The sequence below is a fragment of the Topomyia yanbarensis genome, chromosome 3, assembly GCF_030247195.1.
Source record: "Topomyia yanbarensis strain Yona2022 chromosome 3, ASM3024719v1, whole genome shotgun sequence".
In the NCBI taxonomy this organism is placed as follows: domain Eukaryota; kingdom Metazoa; phylum Arthropoda; class Insecta; order Diptera; family Culicidae; genus Topomyia; species Topomyia yanbarensis.
Window position 1 is genome coordinate 397,780,234 of NC_080672.1, and position 24,855 is coordinate 397,805,088.

The window sequence follows — 24,855 nt, forward strand, 5'->3', positions numbered from 1 at the left end:
TGTGCGTTATCTGGCAATCCCCAATGACAACCATTATCTCATATTCCCTGTTATGTAGGATGCTAGACTCACCAAGTTAGTCTGCGCTCAACGGCCAGTCTTCTATTAGGTAGTTGTTATATCATTTATGCATTAGCTTATCTGAGCCGTGGATCTTTTAATGCTAAAAAATGGTTGCGGACGGTCGTAACTGCGATCTGGAGCAGCGTGAATAAAGCGAAAACTCAATAAATAGAAACAAATTAGACACACAGGAGAAAAACCAGAACAAATCAAACATTTTCCTCGATTTCCCAGGACACCAGGTCAGTCAATGAAAAACCAGGACGTATGGTCACCCTATTCTGAAAGAAAGTAAAACCGTTGGTCCCGGTAATTGTTTTGCATCTTTCTCATCTAAGTACGCCTCTCTGACGTCAGTGATAGAGGCATTCTGTGTGAACATCGACCGACGAAAAATAAACCTAAATAAGAAAACCTTATTCTAATCACCATTCGATGGCAATCGTCGGCCTTCTCGAAATAATAAAGCAATACCATTACTAAGTAGATAATTCAAATGCTTTCAGCTCAACAAATACCTACCTAGGAAGCGTAGTCCAACTGCTTCATGCTGAATGTTCAGGTTCAGGTGGTTCATAGATACCGAGAAGCTCCTCTTATAATGCGACCTTTCCGACAGTTTGTTGATTTATTTCCTTCCATTTCTGTCCCCGGTGGGTGCGACCATAAATTTACGCTCAGCTAGCGTTGCGAAAAGAGCAACGATGAGATTTGTAAATGTAGGATACGAGAAATGCTTGGTTGTGTGAATGATACTCATGTTAGTAAATTGTTTCGAATTACGAGGGATTAAGAAAACTAAGCTGGTAGAGAACATTCACCAACAGTAAGCCGTCAATTTTGTTCAATTTTCGACTCCAACACGCAAGCCATAACCAGCTAACAAATAAACCTTTTTTTTCCATCATTCTTTTCATGTACCCTTCGGCAGCGGAAAGTGGACCTCCGAATCAACCAGTTGAACAGTGTTAAATTTCATATTTTTTGAATAGCGCTGTCTAGCAAAACAAAACAAAACAAATCTCAGCTTTGCCTGATATTCGATATGTATGAAAATCACGACCACCGACAACAGTAATTGAAAGGCGCTAACATTTAACGCAAAAGCCTTCCCACATTGAAGCACAAACAGGCATCGAGCCGGTGAAACACGATGATTTTGCCTCCTTCACCCGACACGAACGTCAGAACGCTGCTGCAAGTATCGACCGGGGGTGGTGGCGGCTCTGCAGGTGGTTTTCCACAGTGAACAGAGCGCAACAGTGAATGTTGTGCATTTTTGTTCTACCACGAGGACGACAACGGCAACGCCTCGACTCGCATCACTGTTCCGGAAACGATTTGCGTGTAAGGATTCCATTCTAGCCGACAGAAGCCGACTTCGTGCTCCATCAGGTGGATATGGCAGACTTAACGGTCGCGACAACGCCATCTACTGGCAGCAGTGGCAGTAAGTATTCTCCCTCCCTTTCATTCATCATATTTGCCTAAACATTGTCGCTCAAACACACATACACCACACATACACATACCAACTGACCTACCCGCTCACATGCAAAACAAATTTAATAATTCACCGCATCAAATGACTTTTATATTCTTTGACGTTGGGTGCTTTTCCACGAAATTTCCCGTGGACGGTTGCCGTTCATGAAATGTAAAAAATCACCTTTTTTCTGTTGCTCGTGTCACCGACCGGCACGGACGAGTACGTGGTTTGGGGGAACGGCCCTTCGAGTTTAATAGATGTGCACACGGGGATCCTGTTGCTCTTTCATAGGAGCTGACGTTTTTTTGTGGTAGGTGCCTACCACTTGTAAGCGGGCCTACGACAAGGAAAGCTGACAGCAATGATATTGCAAATTCATTAGATTCAACATGACACGGAGTAAATGAAGATCTATTGTGGCACCAGAAGATGAAGATTGTAATGAGTTTTATGTTTTGATAACACCATGTGAATCTAACGAACTTGTTCCTGGTGTGACGATGTCACAGTGTACGGAGTTGGGTATACGGTATACCAAACCATTTCCAAATTCCTTATAACTTGTAAAATTGCGTATTTTTTCGTAATCGTATACTACCGCTATAGGCATAACTGTCCCATGTGCTGTGGGATTCCATATACACATGGGACAATTATGCGTAGAGCGGCAGTATATACCTAGATAAGTTTTCAAAAGAAGTCGTTAAAATCTTAATAGTGCAGATGTCATGCTCACCGAAAACACTAAGTTCTTGTGCATAAAAATGTATTTAATTGGCGTCGAAATACATTGAAAAATGAGATATTACGGAAATATCACATATGAAGTGTATAGTTCAGTTTTTACAGATAGTCTTTGGTTAAAACATAACCTCAACTTTTTGTCCCAAAAAATATTTCTCCAGAAAATTGTCTCAGAACAGGATGTTTGTGGTGCTTGTTCGAACATTTTTTGCTTTTTTTATATTATTTTCTATTTGATTATATTGTTTTGGTTGCATTACATTTCTAATTTAGTATATTGGGTGTTCAGCCACAAGTGGTGACTTTTCATCCCTATTGTTTACATGATTCAGTTAATTATTATTAATTATTATAATATGCTTTCGCAGTTAAATATTTTTTTCAGTAGGATGTTTTAAACCTACTTGTCTTATGAATAAGGAGCTAAACTAACTTATAAACTATAAAGAGAGCTAATCGTTGCAATTTAAGATTGCAACGATTTTTGTCAGAAGTTGCTTATAATACTGTTCGTCATAATTTCTAACGTTTCTATGTTTGCTAGTCTGTGCAACTCATTTGTGCTAAACCAGGGAGTACGCTTGCCAACTTGCCCAGATTGGCACTGCATATAGCATTGCCGGTCTAAATATTTGTTTAAAAAATTAATAGTTTGTTCTTTAGGCAGAGCCTAGAATTCCTACTTATAAGAGGGTATAAACATTTTATATATTTGTTGCATTTTGTTTGGATTCATTCAATGTGATCCTTAAAAGTGAGTTTTTTTATCGTAAATCAAACCCAAGTATTTAACTTGATCCAACCACGTTAAATTCAGACCATTAAATTTAATAATATGGTTATTATTTGGTTTAAGAGAAGAAGCTCTTGGCTTATGCGGAAACACAATCAATTGTGTTTTTGCCGTATTAGTGGAAATTTTCCATTTTTAGGTAATCATTGAAAATATTCAAGCTTCGTTTCAGTCGACTGCAGATAATACGAAAACTCCTACTAGTGGCTGAGATGCTAGTATCATCTCAGAAAAGTGACTTTTTACAACCTGTAAGTAGATAGAGGTAAAAATATTGTATAGGATTGGTGCGACGCTTGACCCTTGCGGGACACCTGCTTTAACGGGTAGCTTATTAGATTTACAATTCTGATAAGAAACCTGTAGGGTACGGTTGGTAAGATAATTTTTAATTATCTTTATTATGTAAATTGGAAAATTGAAATCCCACATTTTGGCAATTAAACCTTTGTGCCAAACACTGTCGAAAGCTTTTTCGATGTCTAGAAGAGCAATAGTGGAATAGCCCTCTGAGATATTTGCCTTTATCATGTTAGTTACTCTCACGAGCTGATGAGTAGTTGAATGCCCAATACGAAATCCAAACTGCTCAGGAAGAAAAATAGAATTCTCATTGACATGTGACATAATTCTAGTTAGGATGATTTTTTCAAATAATTTACTAATAGAAGAGAGTATACTAATTGGTCGATAGCTAGATGCTTCTGCTGGGTTTTTATCTGGCTTCAAAATAGAAATAATCTTGGCATTTTTCCATCTTTCAGTGAAGTATGCTAATTCAAAACATTTGTTGAATATTTTGGCCAAGTATCTCATGGTGATTTCGGGAAGGTTTTTAAGAAGAGTGTTGAAAATTCCATCATAACCTAGAGCTTTCATATTTTTTAACTTTTTCATAGTTTGTTTTAACAATATCGTCTAGAGACGGTACTTGATTTGAAACGTTTTCATATTTTTGTAAGACTTCGGTTTCAATAGGACTCACAACGTTAAGATTAAAATTATGGACGCTTTCAAACTGCTGAGCAAGTTTTTAAGCTTTTTCTTCGTTTGTAAGAAGCATGTGGTCACCTTCCTTCAAGGCTGGAATTGGTTTCTGAGGTTTCTTAAGAACCTTAGAAAGTTTCCAGAAAGGTTTAGAATTTGATTTGTTCAACCTCTTTCGCGAAATTTTCATTTCTTACGACTGTGAATCTATGCTTAATTTCTTTTTGTAGATCCTGATAGATACATTTCATAGCATGATCACGAGAACGTTGATATTGACGTCTTCGAACATTCTTCAAGCGAATCAGAAGTTGAAGATCGTCGTCAATAATAGGAGTATTAAATTTTTTCTGTGTTGTTGGTACTGATAAATTTCTAGCATCAACTATAGAATTACTTAAATTTTGTAATGCCGTATCAATGTCAGCTTTATTTTGTAAATCAAGGTCATGATTAAAATTATTATCAATATAAGTTTTGTACCTTTCCCAATTCGCTTTGTGATAATTGAACACTGAGCTAATGGGATTGGAAACAGCTTCTTGAGAAAGTGAAAAAGTTACTGTAAGATGATCAGAATCAAAGTCAGCATGTGTAATCAATTCGCTACAAAGTTGACTTTGATCTGTCAAAACCAAATCAATTGTTGATGGATTCCTTACAGACGAATAGCACGTAGGATCATTCGGGAACAAAATTGAATAATAACCAGCAGAGCAATCATTAAAAAGTAGTTTACCATTGGAATTGCTTTGAGAATTATTGCAGGCTCGGTGTTTGGCGTTAAAATCACCGATTATGAAGAATTTCGACCGATTCCTGTAAGTTTTTGTAAGTCTCCTTTCAAGAAATTAATTTGCTTGCCAGTGCACTGAAAAGGCAAATGGGCTGCAGCAATAAAATGATACCAAGATCAGTTTCAACTTCGATACCCAAACTCTCGATCACCTTGGTGTCAAGAGACGGCGTAACGGAATGTTTGATCCTGCGATTAACCGCTATTGCGTTTCCTCCGCCGAATCCAACAATTCGATCAAATCGATGAATAACAAAATTAGAGTTACTCTTCAATTTAATATTTGGTTTTAAAAAAGTTTCGGTGACAACGGCTATATGCACATTATGTATCCTCAAGATGTTGAAAAATTCGTTTTCGCACGTTTTTAATGAACGAGCATTCCAATTTAATAAATTTTAATGATTATTTAAAGTCATTGTTAAACTTGTTAAACTTTAAATTCATTGCAATTTTGTTAGCAAATTCCCACCCTGCTTGAAAAGCTTCAAACATGGAGGTAGAATTTAACATGGAAATCATCATAGGTAACATAGAGTCTTGCAGGTATTTTAATTTTTCTTCCGTTACGCTACCTAGGTCCATTGGACTAAAGGAAGCGTTGGGTGCAAACGAGTTTGTAGGCGTGATAACGGTAGCCGTTATTTTGGCCTTGTTACCTGCCACTGAAGCATAAGATGACACACCATTGTAGGATGGTGTGACGGAGGTAGAAGATGTTGTTAATCTATTTTGAATCGGATTAACACGTGTTTTCTTGAAGTGTACCTGAAGAAGTAGGTACATTTTTTATTTGTTGCTTTTGTTGTATAGAACGAGAATTTATAATTTTTTCTCGAACAGAACAACCCCAGAAATTCGATTTATGATTTTCGCTAAAATGAGCGAAATTGAAACTTTTTGTGGTTTTTTTCACCGGATAAGTATCTTTCGTGTGCGATTTATCATAACAGATCATACATTTGGAATCCAAATGACAATTTATTGTGCCGTGCCTAAAGCCTTGGCATCTACGACATTGGGTCAGATTTTGAATTCTGCCCCCATGTCGTCTATAATCTTCCCACTTTACTCGCACGTGGAACATAAAACGTTCGTTTTTAAATACTTTCAAATTATTAACCTCATTACTGTTAAAATGAATTAAATAAAGCTGCTGGATAATTCCAGAGCGTTCTGGCGTGTTATCGCCGCTAGCCTTTCTCTTTATAAGAATAACTTGTGAAGGAGAAAAGCCAAGTAATTTTTTCAATTCGTTGGATATTTCATCCAAACTTTGACCTTGTGGTAGCCCTTTCAAGACAGCCTTGAATGGTCTAGCTGTCTTGAAATCATATGAATAAAATTTATATAACTTCTCCGTAAGATACTGGAGTAGTCGTTTGTGGCCAATTAATTCTTCCGCTGTAACTCGACATTCTCCTCTTCGGCCAATCTGAAAAGAGCTCAGTTCGAAAGGCTTTGACGTCGGAGATCATCACTGTTATAGGCGGAGGTGATTCCGTTTTCTTCTGATAGGCATTATGCACAATGCGAGTTGTACGAGATGAAAAGGCTGACTGATTCACTGTCTACTTATATTTATAAATCTAGTTATTTATAATATTTTATATGTTTATACCAATTCTATTAACAGTTGATTGACTTTAAAACTAAACAGAAATTGTGCGAAAATCTATTTGGTTTAAATTTAAACAGGATGACAGTATGAGAAAGTAAACGTAATTAAATTTTGATTGATACGGACGATACGGATGAGATTCGTGTCCTCTGGCTTGTAAAGAATCTACTAAGGGGCCGTTCATATACCACGTGGACAAAAACCTTCGTTTGTAACACCGTCCTCTCCCTCCGTGGACAAGCGTGGTAAATTCCTGTATCCCTACTCCCTCCCTACGACGTCCAGATGGGTTTTCAATTTTTCTTCGAGCAGTTTAATAAAAATGAGGTTTTAGACAATTTTCCAATTTTGCTGAAACACTTGATGAAAATCGTTCAAACTTGTACCAAAGACACTTTGGTACACTTTTTCAGTCTTTTGTGAAATTTCCATGGAAATATCTTATTTCTGAACGATATTATGATCTTTTATATTTACGTTTTATGTATTTATGTACTTATGTATTTAACAATTTACGTCCATCTGACAATGAGTCTTAATGAACTAGATTACAAATAATTAAACTAAAGGGATAGCAAACGATTTCTAAACTGTGCAGAACTAATGACGAAGTCGAAGATGTCGGTAAAATCGTTGAAGCGACGGACCACCGCTAATATCGGGCTGTTGGCAGCGTAGTTAGTGTTACGCATTTCATTCTGCAGCAGTGTTCGAGGACGAAGGACACGGGTTAGTGCGTAGAGGTTAATTTGTGATAGGAGATCGGGAACATCATATTCGGCGAGAAGAAGCTTAGATACGAAGGTGGCTTGCGACGCGTATCTACGATCTTCTAAAGTGTGCAATCCTAGTAGTCGACAACGGTCTTCGTATGGTGGCAAGTTCAGCGGATCATTCCAAGGCAATTGACGTAACGCATATCTTATGAATCTGCGCTGGGCGGCTTCAATTCTTTGGCTCCAAATTGCATGGTAGGGGCACCAGACGACGTTTGCGAATAGCAACTGTGAGCGCACCAGTGAACAATACAACGCTTTGAAGCACAAAGGGTCCCGGAATTCGCTGGATATTTTGAACATAAAACCTAGTAGACGGTTAGCTTTGTCAATGATCGTTGAGAAGTGATGGGTGTACGTTAGCCTTTCATCAAGGATGACGCCCAAATCTTTTACATGATCAACGCGTTGCAGCTGAGTTCCAGCGATATTGTAGTTGAAAGTAAACATGTTCCTCGTTCGATGAAAGCATTTAGCAACACTAAGAACCATCATGTTTCTTCTACTGCAACTATAAAAGGTATCAACGAGATACTGTAGCTCACGGCAATCGGCTTCTTTCCTTATAATTACAAATATTTTCAAGTCGTCGGCGAAGAACAGTTTCCCTCCACGCATTAAGACGGAAACAACATCATTCACGAACAGTGAAAACAGTAGCGGACCAAGCGTACTACCTTGAGGCACTCCAGAATGGTTGGAAAAGAACTCAGATTCATTGTCACCAATTTGAACAACGACTTCACGGCGAACAAGGTACGATCGAAGCCAACGGCAGAATCGGGCAGTGCATCCAAGTTTATCAAGCTTCGTTAGCAGTATCTCATGGTTAACAGTGTCGAAAGCAGCCTTATAAGATCTGTGTAGATCGTGTCCACCTGAAGTTGTTTGGACATTTGTTCCGTACAAAAGGATGTGAAGGAGACCAGGTACGTTTCCACCTATCGACCGGGAAAGAATCCGTGCTGATAAGTGCTTATGTAATGTTTACTAGCAGAGAACAGCACCTCGTTGATAAGTGATTCGAAAATTTTTGACTCGACTCTCAGCGAAGTGATTCCCCCGTAGTTCTCGATGTTGCCTTTGTCACCTTTCTTGTGTACCGGAAACATGACTGAACACTTCCAATCATCGGGAAATTTTTGCTGCTGAAGTGACACATTGAAAAGGTCAGTGGAATCGCTAAAATATCCGTTTTCGAGCTCGAGGGCAGTTGGCGCATCAGTCGTGAAGACACTCGAGAAGTAACTGGCAAATAGGGAGCACTTTGTCGCCGTCGTAGTCGCTACTTCGCCATTGTTGACCATCCTAGACGGAAGACCCGTTTCCTTCCTCTTCGTATTAACAAAAGTTTTAAAGATTCATCATAATAACACAAAATTGAAATCACCTATGGATTCTTGAATTGGCAGAAACTTTGGATTTTAAATTAAATTAGTAGGATTTGACCGAGATACAGAATATCCAATCAAATCAAATCCAATTTTCTCGGATTTTGTTTCAAACGATTTTTTCTGACTTTTTTTGATAATAGTTGCCAACGATGTTTTCAATTTTTACAGATTCATGCACACTCACAAACTATGACCATTTAAAAATTTCGAAAAAAAATTGAAGGGCTCTCACACCAATGACGATACAAATTTGTTTCATTCTCTTATAAAAGACAACATTATGAAAAGCCCAAGTGGATATTTCCTACACCACCACCACCCCTCCCCATGGACAAGCGGAGACTTTTTTGTGACCCCAAGACCGCCCCCACCCTTAAACTGTCCACGTGGTATATGGATGGTCCCTTACTGAATGCATCGTTGTTTGATACAATCTTATCCGGTTACTTGGATGAGCACCCAAAAAAGATTCAGTTATTTTCCGAAGAAAATTTATGCTTCGTTGACACATACCTAATATGGCTTTCGTGCTTTTAGAATCGAACCAAACGTTGATGTATTTGAAAGTCTGAGCCTGGGCTACCAAATGAAGCTGAACAATTTAAAACAGGTGTTTGAAAGTGACAACATCGGAATTAAGATTCCCGTATATATTGAAAATGACTATATAGAGGTAAGGCTACATGACCTTTCACCGCGTACCCCTTCTAAGCTAATTGCAAAATGCATGTCGCAATACGGAGAAGTAGAATCCGTCTGATCTTGGACTGAGGAAAACTTCTTTCCGGGTATTGCTAACGGTGTTCTTTGGCGAAAATGCGGGTCGCAAGACCGATTCCTTCCCACTTGACTAGGAATCTCAAAACTCACGGACTCGCTATTCAACAAACTACGTTATGCGCCCACGAGGATTCAACTCCTACGTGCAAGTACTGTAACTATACCGCTCACCCTGCACAACCTTACGCGGACGATTCAGAGGATAATGCATCTCAACCGATTGTCAACTTATCTACGGAAAACCAACCCAACACAGAAACACAAACGGTTGGCTAATTTGTGGCAGCTATTCAGGTAACAATGACAACTATAAAAGCAGCATCCAGTACCCTAACATAAACTGTAAGCATCATTGGTGAAAAAGTCAGTAACAATGTCGACGGATTGACACCCATCACTAGTAAGTGCTAGTGAGTTTTTTCAACTATTTTATTGTGAAAGACAGAATTTCAATCGGGCGATGCGAGTTATGATCGGAGGTTGGTTTTCCCGGTTTGCGATAACCTTTACTTGTTTACAGTCTCGCGGGACAATATCCGGCCTATGAAATCTGCAGAACAAATTCAACCGGCGTCTTCTTACAATGGCAGGCAGTTTCTTAACCAAGTTTGGACTCGGGGCATTACTCTATCATGATCTCCAAAGCTCTATTAATCACCAAAATCTGGTAGTTTTTTAGCTAGCTCAGCTATCGAAAAGCAATCAGTGATATTATTATTTCTAGCTTGAACTAACAAGACAGATATATTCCGCACTAAATTTACCCCTGAAGAATATTATTCACGAGCCGAAACGTCGGTGAAGACAAATAAGAATTGCGCTATTTTACGTGACTGTACTACCAAAATCATTTCCCTTTTTAAAATTACCATAGTCGAAAACAATCTATTTACCTAGGAAAAGAAAATGAAAAACACCGCCAACTTTCTCCACCCACCCACCCCCCCCCCCCTAACACTAATTTCGTTACCGGTATTTTCTAGTTTGAGCTAACACTGCAACTAACATATTCAATTTCCTGCATGTCAAAACAGATTGATGAATTCTGAATATCACGCGGCTTATAACTCATCACTCCATGCTCCAACCGATTTCACGAAGTACGGCTTCGTTCCCCCCGTGACGATTAGCTTTCCGGTAAAACCATTACGATTGATATCTGATTGTTCGGTTGAGCAAAACAAAGCCGTGACTGATCCGTGTATTGTCCCGCTGCATAATTAAGTGCGGGGAATCATTTTGTTGTTGATTTTATCACGTTCCAGTTCCGTCCGTGACGTACGCGGTCAGTTGGTTCGTCTCCGATGATCCGAGCTGCAAACACATACACACACCGCGCAGTGGGATCGGACCGGACAAAATACTTAAATTTAATCTTCGGTTTTCATATTTTATATTTTTTTCTAAATGTACCATAACTGTATTCACCAAATTTTTGAGCAAATGTTATAAATGATCTTATAAATTTGAAAAAATCTTAGTAAGAAACAGATTTTGCCCGCTCTAATTCCGAGTTTCAATAGCGCACTGCGAGGCGAATGGTCTTAAGGTTAAAACCTCCATTAAAAAAACCTTTGCTGTCTAATTTTCAAATTAACGTCCCAATTTAACGAAAATCGAGTTCAGCACACGAAAATTATCCTTAGATGATTTTTTCAGTCATTTTAAACTTCTTTTGAGATTATGTCCAGGTTTTGTATGAAGTGAATCCACTGTGCAGAATAAAGCACAGGTTGAATTTTGATAAATTATTCATATACATAATCGAAGCAGCGCACACAACAAGATACGAAATCGATACGGTTATCGGGATCAGGAAAAAAATCGAGTGCATAGGGTGGATGTACCAATAGTCGCATGCTTAAGGAAAACTTTTGATAAAAAATCGATTAATAGACCTATGGGCAATGTTAATATATTAAACGAAAGCTTTCAGTCCCTACTTCATAGGAAAAATATAAAGATGGCTTAATAACCAGTTTATGTATTCAAAACCGCATGTACCACTATAGGAACACATGTACCAATAGTGGTGCAATCGCTAATTTCGGTTCCTATTGTTGCAAATCCCATTGCTTTCTTATGGGACATGCAACTATAGGTACGCTACATCAACTATAGGTGCAAGGGAGCTCAAAATTCTAAGAAAATCATTTTTTTCAATAGTTATTTGAGCAAATTTCAAGGATAACAGTTTTATTGTCGCATAATTTTAGTGCAATGAATCGATAAAAAAATATTTGTTGATGGTTGGTACCTTAGTTAGGCGTATAACCCACTACTGCAACTATTGGTACACCTCAACTATAGGAGCACCCACCCTAGCTATTTCCGACTTTCCTGGTCACATCCTGCACTTGGGATTGAACGGAGGAGAGAAAAATTGAGAATTTGCGACCTGCATTCAGCAATTCACCCGTGTCTGTGGCCACGTATGCCGGAATGAAATCTCCAGGTGCTCCCGAACATTATTCTTGATTATGATGGAAATAGCTACGGGTGAACAATCCCCGAGAGAAGAAACACCTTCTCCGCGACATCAACCAGCCCACTGGAAACAATGCTAACGCGGTGAATGCTTTTTCGTCTTTTGACACACCACTTCCACCACCGACAAACGTCACACTGGGTATAGTGCAATAATGCCTGACATCACACCTGATTCTGTGCAGGCTCTGTGTTGGGGGTTGAATTTCCTCTTGAGTGTAATATGAAACGTGTTGCTTGAAGCCGGTGTACGAAGAAAGCTTTCGCTGTTGTGGACCCTTGCATTATCTATTCCTATGTTGAGCCACCACTGCTTTGAACGTATCAGTTCAGTTGGTTAGCAGTATGACGCAATTGTTTTTCTTTTCTTCAATTTTCTCCCACGGATGAATGCCCTTGAAAAGTTTCAAGTGCTCAGCAGTTTTACCGGAGGAATGAAAAGATAAAATTGTTCGACACCGGCTGTTCGAGTGTGGGAACAAGATGATAATCGGTTTTCGGAAAAGTTCATTCTGCATAAAGGGGACTTGAGTGCATTCAATGATTCTTAACCTGTATTATACATATAATATAGATTATCAGTACACAGTACCAGGTTTCTTGTGTAAACTTTTGAATACACTGGACTTCCACCCGAGCGATTCTCAAACAACAATGATATGCAAACAAATGCAAAATTTGTCGAAAGTCGTCCTGGGGAATTTTCGGTATAGAATATTCAAAGAAAACAGGTCAAATTGGTTTCCATCTAAACCGTTGCCGCATCCAAGCGGCTTCACCTTGAGCTCTGGCTACGGCTTCGGCGTAAACAAAATTAAAATATACATTTTTTATCAGTCGCAACACGGTCGGGCTTTGAGCGTAATAAAAAAAAAGCCCACTGTACAGTTATTGGCAAAATCTTTCCACCGAAACAAAGAGTTTATTGTCGTAGAATCACTTTTCTGGAATAACAGACATTATATGTCGCACTTATTTTGAGAAATTTTGTGGAAAATGCAAAATGTCTTTTTATTTGTTAACAAAAAATATATATTAATATATTAAAAGGTGAAATTTGAGTACATATTGATATGCTCCATCAAATAATTTTTATCTAACCATATTTTTTTTTAATTTGATTATAGTCATGTTTCACGGTTTTGTAAAGTTGTAGATACTTTAAAAATACTTTTTTGCAAATTAATAAATTAATTCGTCATTTCTTCGTTTCACAGATCTATGACTGTTTCCGGAATTAATTTACTTTACTACGGGTACCCGTTTTAGAAAACTATTGAAAAAAATGTCTCTTTGCCTTTCTCACATAGAAAGGTTAAGCAACATGCTGAACATCGACAACCTAATCCCGGCCCGGAGGACCGTGTGTTATATACCATTCGAGTCAGTTCGTCGAATCCGGCAAATGCCTATTATTTATGGTAAGGTTTAAAAAGCTTCAAAAGCCTGACTTCTAGTGTATTGGCACTCTGTGGGACTCACGACTCACGTATGTGCCTAATCACCTAATACACTACTTACTTTTTGGCGCCCCTCTTCCTCACGGACCTACATAAAGGAGCCTCACTTGGTTCATGGAATGACTCAAGCTATCAGCTTTGGTTTAACTCTCGACTCTTCTCTTCCTTCCTGTCTCCATCTATTACGTCGCCGCTTAGCTCTCGTCCCCGTGAGCTGTTTAGGCTCTGATTCTTTGAGCCATTTAGCTCATGTTTTCGTGAGTCATTCAGCTCCCGGGCTTATCACGATCTACTTGGATAGTCCCCGACGGTGAACTCATCCTACTCCGACCGATAGCTCCCCGACGGAGGAATTTACCCCGACACCGATACCCGCTTCTTTAAGCCTTTTAACTCCCAGCTTTATCGAGATCAACTCAGATATTATCCTACTGCGACTGAGAGATCCCCGACGATGGAATTTCTTTTGTTACCGGTATTTGTTCCGTAAGCCAATTAGCTCCCATTTTCGTTACAATTCTGTCGGGTAGTTCACGGCGGCGAATCTACGCTACCGTGAATTATTCAGCGGTATATTGCTCCCGATACCGATGTATGTTTCTGTGAGTCATTTAGCTCCCCGCTTCGTATATTCGGTCTAGTCCCCGACGGTGGACCTAGCCTACTCAACGGGCCAGCCAGTAGGTGCTAAAGGTCCGTCCAGCGATTCCGGGTGGAGCGTAGCTTCTGGTTCACTGGCTACTCGGTAGAGTGTTAAGGTCGGTCCTGGGATTCCGGTGAAGCCTGACGTCCGGTTCGCTGGCGCCCCGACGACCTGAACCCGGTGCTACGTCGCGTACTACTCAACGGGTCCCCGGCGGTGGACCCAGTCTACACTGACGGAAAGTTCCCCAGCGGCGGAATTTCTCTCGAAACGCGATTTGTGGTTCCACGACGGTTTTCTGGCCAATGACGCTACTTTGTTGGTCCCTTCGCCACTTTCTCTGCAACTCGAAGTGTGTACTCGTAACCACTCTGTTGACAGCATCCCAGATATGCACGTCGCGGCACATCTCTTCGACGATATTGTTCGCTGTTTTATCAGGCATATCCTTTCGGACCTCTTCTAACCTAGGGCATTCTAAGACCACATTTTCCGGTGTCTCTTGCACGTTCACACACTCCGGGCAAAAGGGTGACAAAGCGTGTCCAAACCGATGTAGGTACTTCCGGAAGCATTCATGCCCGGGCAAAAACTGCGTCAAATGGAAGTTCACCTCTCTATGCTTCCTATGTACCCAAGCGATTCATACATTTGAGATGAGTCGGTGGGTCCACCTTCCTTTCTCAGCATTGTCCCACTCTTGCTTCCACTTAGCCAACGAGTCCGCTCGGACCAGTTTCCATGCATAACGTGCATTTCTTCGCTGGTAGCCCAAGTAACAATTAAATTTTTATAGCACGCTATATATGCAATCTAAGTTTTATTAGTGGCTATAAAACTTCCATAAAACCTCAATTGTTACTAGGGAGCACTCCACGTCCTCAGCCAGAGTGATGCAGATGGGAATCATCCCGGCAATTACGCATACCACCTCCGACGATATCGTTCTGTACGCACTCGTGACACGAACAGCCATTAGACGAAACGTGCTTGTCAACTTCGTCTGATTCCGCTTTAAATTCAGCGTAGCAGCCCTAGCCGGTACGCCATACCTCAGTTCAATACGAACAAGACACCCGCCAGGAGACGCTTTAGTTGTCCTCGCGGCCTTCTCACATACATAGTCGACATAGTTGTTGTAATTTATCGTCGACCATCACACCCAGTTGCTTTAGCGCACGCATCGATTGGTTGGCTTGTCCCCCGCCGCTGATCTCGACACACTGGCTTTTTTTTATAGTTTATGACCAACACTACCTCGGCCTTATAGTGAGCCTGCTGCAACATGATCTTAGCCATCCAGGTTTCCACGATGCCTATTGTCTCTGCCGTCAACATCTCCACCTCCTCAAGAGTCTCGCCGGGTATTGTCAGGACAACATTATCTTCAAAGCCGACAATCTCAACTTCATTGGGCAGTTTCAGTGTTAACACTTCGTTTTACATTACATTTCAGAGCATTGGCCCGAGTATGGAGTCCTGAGTTACTCCCGCCGTGACCCCAATCGACCTCTGTCTCATATTCGTTTCGTTGACCAGTTGTCGCGGATGGCGTCCATCATCTTCAGCGATAGTCCGTTGTTACTTTCAGCGTAGGTCGTCAGCCTGTTGAGGATGACTTTTTCTAGGAGCTCACCAAGAGTATCTAGCAGGCATATAGGCCGATACGATGCTGAATATCCTGGTGATTTCCTTGGTTTTGGCAGTAACACCAACTTCTGGATCTTCCATCTATCCGGGAAGTAACCATCGTCCAGGCATTTCTGTAGGACTATCCTGAACATGTCCGGACATGCCAGGATCGCAGTCTTTTTTTTCGCAGTTGGGGATACCATCCTGTCCGGGAGCTTTCTTCGCTTTCAGCCCTTTTGCCACTATAAATAGCTCGACGTTGGAAACTTGATTGTCACCTGCATTTCCACCGTCTGCATCAACGTGCGGTTGGGTCGTGCTTCGGGAAAGGCCCTCTACGATAATTTTTAGTTTGTCGGCGCATCTTTCGACTGGCGTCATTGGACCCTTGATACTGGCCATAACGATACGGTAAGCATTTCCCTAGGGGCTGGCGTCTACTTCTCTGCACAGCTCCTTGTAGCAAGTGGACTAGCTTAGCACTATCTCGCGTTTGACAGCGGCCCTGGCCGCCCGGAATGCTATCTTACACTCTTCTCTGACTGCCTCAGATCTTGCTCTCTGAATGCGTCTACTGGCCTTTAGGCAGGCAGCCCGGAGGATGCTGAGCCTATCGCTCCACCAGTACGCCGGACGCCGGTAGTTCCTCGGCTCCATTTTCCTCGGCACTGTTTCCTACTGTTTCCGACAGCTCATCTGCACTTGGAATTGGAATGACGCTGTCGGCACGAAGTGCTTCCACAAAAAGGTCCTTGTTGAAGTCCTTTGTTTTCCATTTCCGCTAGCCAGTCTTCGTTCTCGGCGTTACCGTACAATTTCGCCGACCAATGGTGTAGTAGTTCGTTTGGTGGTCACTATTTGTATACTGTTCACTAACTCATCAATTCATGTTATCCATCAGCGAAGGGCTACAGAATGTTATGTCGATGATGAATTCTCGATTGTCTTTACGGAATGTGCCTGCTCTGGTGTCAATCTTGAGGGAGTATAGCAGCTACAGACGAATACACCGATGATCCTGGCGATCACGAAGCCTTCGTGTGTGTTATCCATCACTTCTTGGACAGGGAAACTGCCCATTAATTGTATTGCAGCCATCCCTGCACTGTCCACCACTCAGTTACCGTTATCAGGAGGAAACACGATACGGCTCTACAATAATTGCAACGTCGCACTTCGTTTCTGTTGTCGACTGCCACAACAGTAGCTGTGCAATGTCGCAATGATTGCGATTAAGCTGAGTTATTTCCATCATCATTGGCCTGCCTTCGGCTTTATGTACGGAGGGCATTTGAAGCCCCCCATCGTGTGGTCGTTTCCGTTGTACGGTTTGCAGATCATGCACCTTGGTTGCTTCGTACAGTCTTTAGCAACGTGCCCCTTTTCTCCGCATTATTTACACTGAGCAGACCTATCCGAGCCCTTGCAGTTCCTCGCCTGGTGTCCGAGGTCGAAGCATCGTTCCATCTGATTGGTAACTCGCGGAGCTAGTCTCAGCGAACACACCGTCCATACAAGTTCTATCTTGTCGGTCTCCGCCAGCTTGTTGGCAACGGCCACCTGTAGTCGCATCGTCGCAGTTTGAGTTCCTCCATACGATTTCCAAATCTGGATAGTCGTCGGTACATCCAGTTTGCACTGCTCGATCAGTGCACCCTGTAGTTCTTCAACGGTCATTATCTCGTCTAGACCCTTGCACTCGACTACGGCTTCCTGGGACAAGGCGCATGTAAAAATTAGAGGGAAGACAACATTCAATTAATGCTGATTAGGCTAATTTAGTATGATATTTTTTTTGTTTCAAGTGTGCCGCCGTCGACACGTAGCTCACCAGGTTCGTAGCTGACGAACCATTGTGTGTAGGTGCAAAGTGTACTAAGATTGTAATAGGCATTCTCACAATTATCAATATAATATTGATTATTAGTCATAGTTTGGAAAAATTCGTAAAGGCACAATTGTACCCTTAGGTGGATAAAATAGGTTTTTCCATTAGGGATTACCTACTAAAATTTTAGGTGAGTTTAGTTCAATGTCTAATGTTTACATTGGTTGCACCCATGGCGAAAAAGAGTCAGAAGAACATGAACAGCTTAAAAAAATTTTGCGCAAGTACCTAGGAATCAGAAATATCAGGTACTCCACAGATTTTTAAAACTGCCCGGATTTCCAGTTTTTTGTTTTAATGCACAGAATAGCGTAGATTTCTTAATTTTTCTCCTCGCACTTAAACTAAAAAAACTTCTTTTGAGGCAAACTTTTACGTTTTTCTTTGTACAGATTTTCGCAGATTTTTACATATGGTGCACACAGATTTGAACAAAATATTACCTGGCTCCCTGATAGGAACTCTGGTTATCTCTCACCATTTCATTAGCAAGAAGCCGGTAATGATACAACCTACGGTAAGTCGTGCTTTGAAATGGTATAACAAACGTTTGACCGTCGATTCGAAGGAAAAAGTGGTCTAAATGGATCTCCGTACAGTGAAAAGGATCCCAAGCGGGTCGTCTAAGTTTCCAAGAAAAAGTTCAATAGTTCAGTGAGTAATGTGGTGCAAAAACTACCTTTAACCAATTCGCGATAGACATTTCTGAGGAAGCTGGAAAGCAGAAAATGTCTTTGCTACAAAATGCACGGTTTGGCAGGCAATTTGCCCGTGTGGAAAGCGGAGCCCACCGTTGGTGATAGCCGGAACGGTTAATGGACAGGTGTACTTGAAAGAATACTTCCAACAGCGTTTACTTCCACTTCTGAGATTTCACGATCGCTCTACGCATTTCTGGCCAAATTTAGAGAGATGTTCTGGGGAAGTGCTTCTGAACCTGGGGTCCGTGGACCCCTAGGGGACCTTGAAGTCGTTTCTGGGGGACCGCGAAGAAGAATACCTTATCCGGATATACAGCGAAATTCCAAATGTTTTTTTAACAGGCTGAAAATGATATATTACCGACATACGAAATCTATGATATGAGGTTCGCTGCCACCCAAGATGATTACAAAGGACCACTCAGAGTAATTTCGAAAAGGGCCGCTGTGCAAACAAGGTTGAGAGCCGCTGTTCTGGGGTGATGCAAGGCTAAGGAGGTCAATTTCGTGACAAAGGATCTTCATCCCTCGAAACGTCGGCATTGCCAATTAACTGGACCATCATGAAGCAGGCCCTCCAAAATCATGGGTCATCTTGGCCCAAGCTTAGCACAAGCTCTCGTGAGGGGTGTTAAGAAGAAGGTACGTGCATTTGGATATCTCACAATTGAATAAACCGAGCACGAAAAAAAATTCAAAAATATTCTTTACTTCAGCGGTTCTCAACCTTTTTCGTACCACGGACCCCTTAGAAATGGCCCTGGGTTGCTGCGGACCCCACGGTTAAACATCAATTTTGTATGCTATCAATATGTTATTTTCAGTTTATTAGGAAACAAGACTTGAAATTCCAATCTGCACTCGGAAAATATATTTTTCTTCGCTGACCGCCAGCAATGACTTCGCGGCTCCCTAGGAGTCCGCGGACCCCAGGTTGAGAATCACTACTTTACTTAATTCCCGGAAAGTTTGAAAGCGATGGTGAATTTGGTGAAACCGTTTGATTCCGTATACCTTTAAATGCACACGTTTGAAATTCTCTATGTACGAGGATTTTATTTGCCGCAACGCAAGTGATTTTAAACGATGGTTTTGTATGCTTATGAAAACGGTGACAAATCTCTAGTAATGGACCCCCCCCCCCTACCTATGCTTATCCTACTACCCAATTGGGGTACAAGTGAAACGCCATCCCTGTTCCGACTACGAGGTCAGGTTAATTCACATAATTTCGTGAACTGAGCGATTTACGAAAATCGTGTCCAAGTTCCTGAAATTATGGATAATAATCCTCGTATTCATGAACTATGTGTGTTTTTAAAAAAACTAGTTCACGCAAAAAGTTTTTGTTATGATTCTTGTTCACACTTTGGGATACATTGGTTTATAGTATATCAACTAAAACGACGGTCATGATTTGAGGACCTTAGTAGAAATTTTTGTAATTTCTCATTACGTTACTGTGATATTTGATTCATGAATTTAACTTCGGATTTTTTTCTGGCAGAGTAGCATGATTTATGTTCATGATTTCAGGGTTTTAGTCACAATATTCGTAATTTATATTCACATTTTCGTGATATTTTATTCACGAGTTTTGTGTTGAATTTTTCTGGCAGAGTAGTGACTTATGTTCATGATTTCAGGATCTCAGTCACGATTTTCGCAACTTCTATTCACGTTATCGTGATATTTTAGTCACAAGTAGAGTGATTTGTGTTCATAATTACAGGATCATAGTCACGATTTTTGATATTTTGATCACGAGTAGTGTAATTTCTGTTCATGATTTCAGGATCTTAGTCACGTTTTTCGTAATTTATATGCACGTTATCATGATATTTCATTCTAGAACACGCGTTCGAATGGGACACGTGCAGTAATGTGACTACTATGCATGTTTTATCACTGTCGGATTTTTAACTCAGTAACGATACAGTATGATTTGGTTCATAAAACCGTAAATGGTTCGCGGTATCTTGTTTTGTGAACTACATCACGAACAAAATTCGTGACTCTATAATATATTTTTGCGCAGTTTTCGTTTTCTGTTCTGACATCACATTGAACCTTGTCGAATGAATAATAGGTTTGTTCCAGCACACAGGAGTCACTCCGGAGTAAACAGGATCAAAAAATACTTGCTCCTTTTTACTCCGGTTTGCTACCAGAAGAAGAAAAAAGAGAAGAGGAGAATACAGGAACGATTTTCTCCGAAGTGCTTCCAGTTTCTCCTGGTACTGGAACAATCCTAATGATGTTCGAGGTCCTAATAGTTTTCTTATATCTGCTGCTCGCTATAGTCTGTACGTAAATATATGACGCTTCAGGACAAAAAATTTTGTGAAATAGTTCACGTAAAAATTTCAAGACCACGTGCAAAGTTATATGGAATTGAAAATGTTTGCGGATTTCTTCTAAATGAAAATGAAATGGCGTGAAAATTATACTAGGAATCATGAACTAGCTCACGAATATATAAAAATTATTTCATGGTTCTATGAACTAATTCATGATCATGAAGTTGTCACTAATTTGCTAGAAGTCGGGAATCAGTTAACGTATGCATGAATAACATTGTGTGATTTTGTGAACTATTTCACGAGCACGGATATTTAATCGTGACTATTGTATTTGGAATCATGAACTAATTCATAATTATTGAAAGGATTTATGAATTATATTCCGGGCTTTGTGAAATAGTTCACGCGTAAATATGTTTTCCAAAAGCTATGAATAAAATCACGATTCTACCTTTGGTTTTGTGAACAATGTTCATAAAGCTGTGAACTAGTTCACATAAGAAAATCTATTTAGTAATGGTATGACGGAGACTGTGACTGAAGTTCTCAAAACAGAAATAAATATCATCATAAAAAGCGTTATTTATGCGTTACTGACTGAAAATTGATCATAATTCAGACCAGACTACGGGTCGATTTCTTCACCCTCGCTTAACTTTTAAACCAAGTTTACTAGAACGTTTAAACCTGGTTTAAGCGCTAAGTAAGGGTGAAAAACCGGTCCTAAGTGACAATATTTTGATTTCGAGAAAAACGAGTTTAAAGTTTGAATTGCAGCATCCTTTACATTACAATTGGAAATAAATTTTTGCCAAAATTCTTGTTTGATGTTACATATTTCAAATCTGGCAAAAGTCGAATGTAGCTGAAGAAATTCTTTATCCAGTGCTATCATTATCTCATTTTTTGATGTTTTGCGACTTAGTCCGGTCTGACTTAACGCTGATCAATTATAAAACACATCATTTTTGTTCATGGGTCTGTTTTCGTAACGTAAAGCCACTTTGCATACTTTGTTTTTCCAAAAATGATCTAGACTATCTTTTGAAAAAGGTCAAACTTTTTTACCAATTTTTTTCAAATGGCTATAGTCTAAAAATGACAAATCCTACAAAAAATGTTGTAGGAGTGACTTTCACAAAATTAGTCAAATTTTTCAATAAAAAATATTGAAAAAAATCTTCATCAACTTCTTCACTGAAAAAATCGATTTTAAAAATTTAAAGTCGATTTACAAAATAGAACCATCTTTGATTTGGATAAAATTTTGTTCCAAGATAGGTAATTATGTTCCTTACCTACCGTCAAAAATTCGAGTTGGGCACTTTTAAGTTATTTGTAAAAAACTTTTCCTTGTTCAAACTGAATTTTTTTTTTCAGCGTATTTTTATCGAAAACTGAACCAATGAAAGTCATAATCCTCTCAGAATCCAATTTCCCAACTGCTAGTTGCCTGGTACATGCAAAAAGTATCAGTAACGAATTTTGTATAGCATCTCGGACTGGACTGAAACGAGGCCGAAGAAATTCGTTTAACGGAGATCTGGTACTGGAATACTTAGCGCACGACCAGACAACATGTTAAATATCGCGATAACTCTCCACGATCTGAATACGCCGAAGATGAGCCTTCTACGTATAATGGTACCCCGAGATATACCCCGAATGAAGTCATGACCCTCACCCATTCTCTTGGCCCAAGGTTTGTTGATACTGTTGGGATTCCGTCCTCTGAGAAAACATATTTATAACTTCTAATGCCTAAATGTCCACCTTCTCATTATCATTCTAATCCAAGTGTCCGCCTTCTCATTACCCGCAATGGCCACTACTGTCGAAATCGAATGCACAACGTAGGCCCTAGCCACCACACGAAACATTGTTTCTCTGATGATCTGTCCGTTAATTCGTCGACGGACTGGTGCCAGTAATCGCGTTTTTCAGCTTTCATCAAGTTTTTTGCATTTAGAGCGTCGTCTATACCGGGAAAAATTTGGGCGATCCAACGTTCAAAAGTCCCTTTCGCGTATAATTCTAAGCAATCTCTGCCACCACGAGGTAGGAGACTGTTCACGGTTGTTGGCGTAGTGTATTCGTTTCGTCTGTCCTTTAATCGTAATGCAAATGCATTGTGTAAAACCTGGGGGAAAATGTAGTAACTGAAATATAAGGACACTTGGGGTTTTTGATGTCCCATGTGGAAATCCCGAGCAAACGACAAGCCAATTATACCCCTGTGGTCATGGGTTCAAACCATGAAAACACCTTCACCATGGTCCAGTAGATCCCATATAAAATACCATATGTTGGTGTATTTCTGGGTCATTGAGACCATTTTATGGTGTGTTGATGGTTGTGAATTTTGTCACGGACCATGTTTAAGGTCTTTTCAAGGGGCTATATAGTGTTTGAACCCATGAGTATTTGCTCGGGATTCCTGCTAGTTTCTAAAATTACCGAGACCAGGAACCACTTACTTCGGTTTTGTAACAGCACCCTTCAAGGGACACTCTCAAGCCTTTACGAGGAAGCTTAGGAGAGAAAACTGATTTTCCTCTTTCGGAAATTTATAGGCACATTAGTAGATGTTCCCACAATGAGACGGTCAGACTCTCGCTCTTTAGTGTACAAGAAATCGTAGAAACTAGTCGTTGTCGGTGGTGTAGCGCTCTTTTGCATTATCAGAGTGTTCATTAGAAGAATGTTTCAATTTGTCCCCACATAATTTATATGCATTTTCCACAGCGTGCCATGTTTCTACAATAAGTTTATGCCTAGCGGCACACAATGACGAACAGGTAGACTAGCCCCGCCCAAAAGATCAAAGTTTGGAAGAGAAGATTCGGCGAAAGGTTCGATATGAGGCTGATGGAAAATAAGTTGTGTTCAAATACTCCTTGATTTTTTCCTGAACGCAATTGCTTGCGAACTAGAATTTTCACTGGCTGAAACAAAGGGTTCTTGAAGGAGCGAACCCCATACTTTGCAATTAAGGCCCCTGTTGGAGACTACACCATCAATCTCTACTTCCCGGGCGGGTACATAGACAAGATACTTCTACGCGGCCAAAGGGTATTTAGTTAAATCTCGCATATATCGATGATGTTATATGGCTCATCTTTGCCCTCATTCAAGTTTGTTATGAATATATACCAAATTCGTTGCTGATACTTTTTGCATGTATCAGGCAACTAAGACTATGATTATGGCTTTCATTGGTTTAGTTTTCGATAAAAATACACTGAAAAAAATTTAGTTTGGACAAGGAAAAGTTTTTAAATAACTTTTTTTCCTTAAAAAGGGTCCAACTTGAATTTTTGACGTTATGTAGGGAACATAATTATCTATCTTGGAACTAAAATTCGTCCAAATCAAAGATGGCTTTTTTTTGTAAATCGACTTAAAATTTTCAAAATCGACTTTTTTCAGTGTAGGAGTTGAAGATGAATTTTTTCAATATTTTTATTAAAAAATTTGACTAATGTAAAAATCACTACTACAACATTTTTTTGTAGGATTTGTCATTTTTGGACTATAGCCATTTGAAAAAAATGGTTTAAAAAGTTTGACCCTTTTCAAAACACAGTCTAGATCATTTTTGGAAAAACAAAGTATGCAAAGTGGCTTTTTGTGACAAAGTTCTCACGTACAAAAAGTTTCATCAAAATCGGAGAGGGTGCTGCCAACTCTGAATACGATTTAGCGCGAAATTCGTCCACAAAAACATTCACTGACTACGCAAATGGCTCCCTAGTTTGTATCAAACTCTTTCAACGTCACTAATCATCGGCTAGAATTAAATTTAAAATTTTTTGGGCAGTAAATATAATCAATTGTTTCCGAAGCGACCAACAACAATACAATTCAGAAATTGTACCAACCACCGCCCGTAATTGTGCTACTGCACGAAACCAACCCATTATGCGAAAAGATGGATGATATCGTATTATTTTCCATCGGGGTTTAAACAGCAAATTAATGGATCACCGTGACTCAACGCAATGGTGAAGGCCTCGAAAGTTAATTTTATTTAACGGCTAATATACTAATTAATTTACTTTTGCTGTAGATCAATTGCCATGCAAAAAAGTATGTACTGTATAAACAGAGAAAGTGCACATCCCGAGCAAAAGAAAATAACTTAATGATAACAAATGGTGTTGTCTGGTTATCACTAGTTCGATAACTTAATTTGTTATCAATTTGGTTGATTTAACAGCCAACATAACAAAAATGATAATAAAGTTTTGTATCTTGGATTTAAACATAATAACAAATTAAGTTATCACTGATTCCAT

General features: G+C 39.9%; 1 protein-coding gene across 3 annotated transcripts in view; it reads left to right on the forward strand.

The window, feature by feature from the left end:
• The first annotated feature begins 999 nt into the window (after positions 1–999).
• LOC131693373 (multiple C2 and transmembrane domain-containing protein) overlaps positions 1,000–24,855 on the forward strand; it is a 105,089-nt gene continuing 81,233 nt past the window's right edge. For all 3 annotated transcript variants that reach the window (XM_058981136.1, XM_058981137.1, XM_058981138.1), the window contains exon 1: positions 1,000–1,513. In XM_058981136.1, coding sequence (XP_058837119.1) covers positions 1,465–1,513 — 49 coding nt within the window. In that variant the 5' untranslated portion in view covers positions 1,000–1,464. The remainder of the gene's footprint in view (positions 1,514–24,855) is intronic.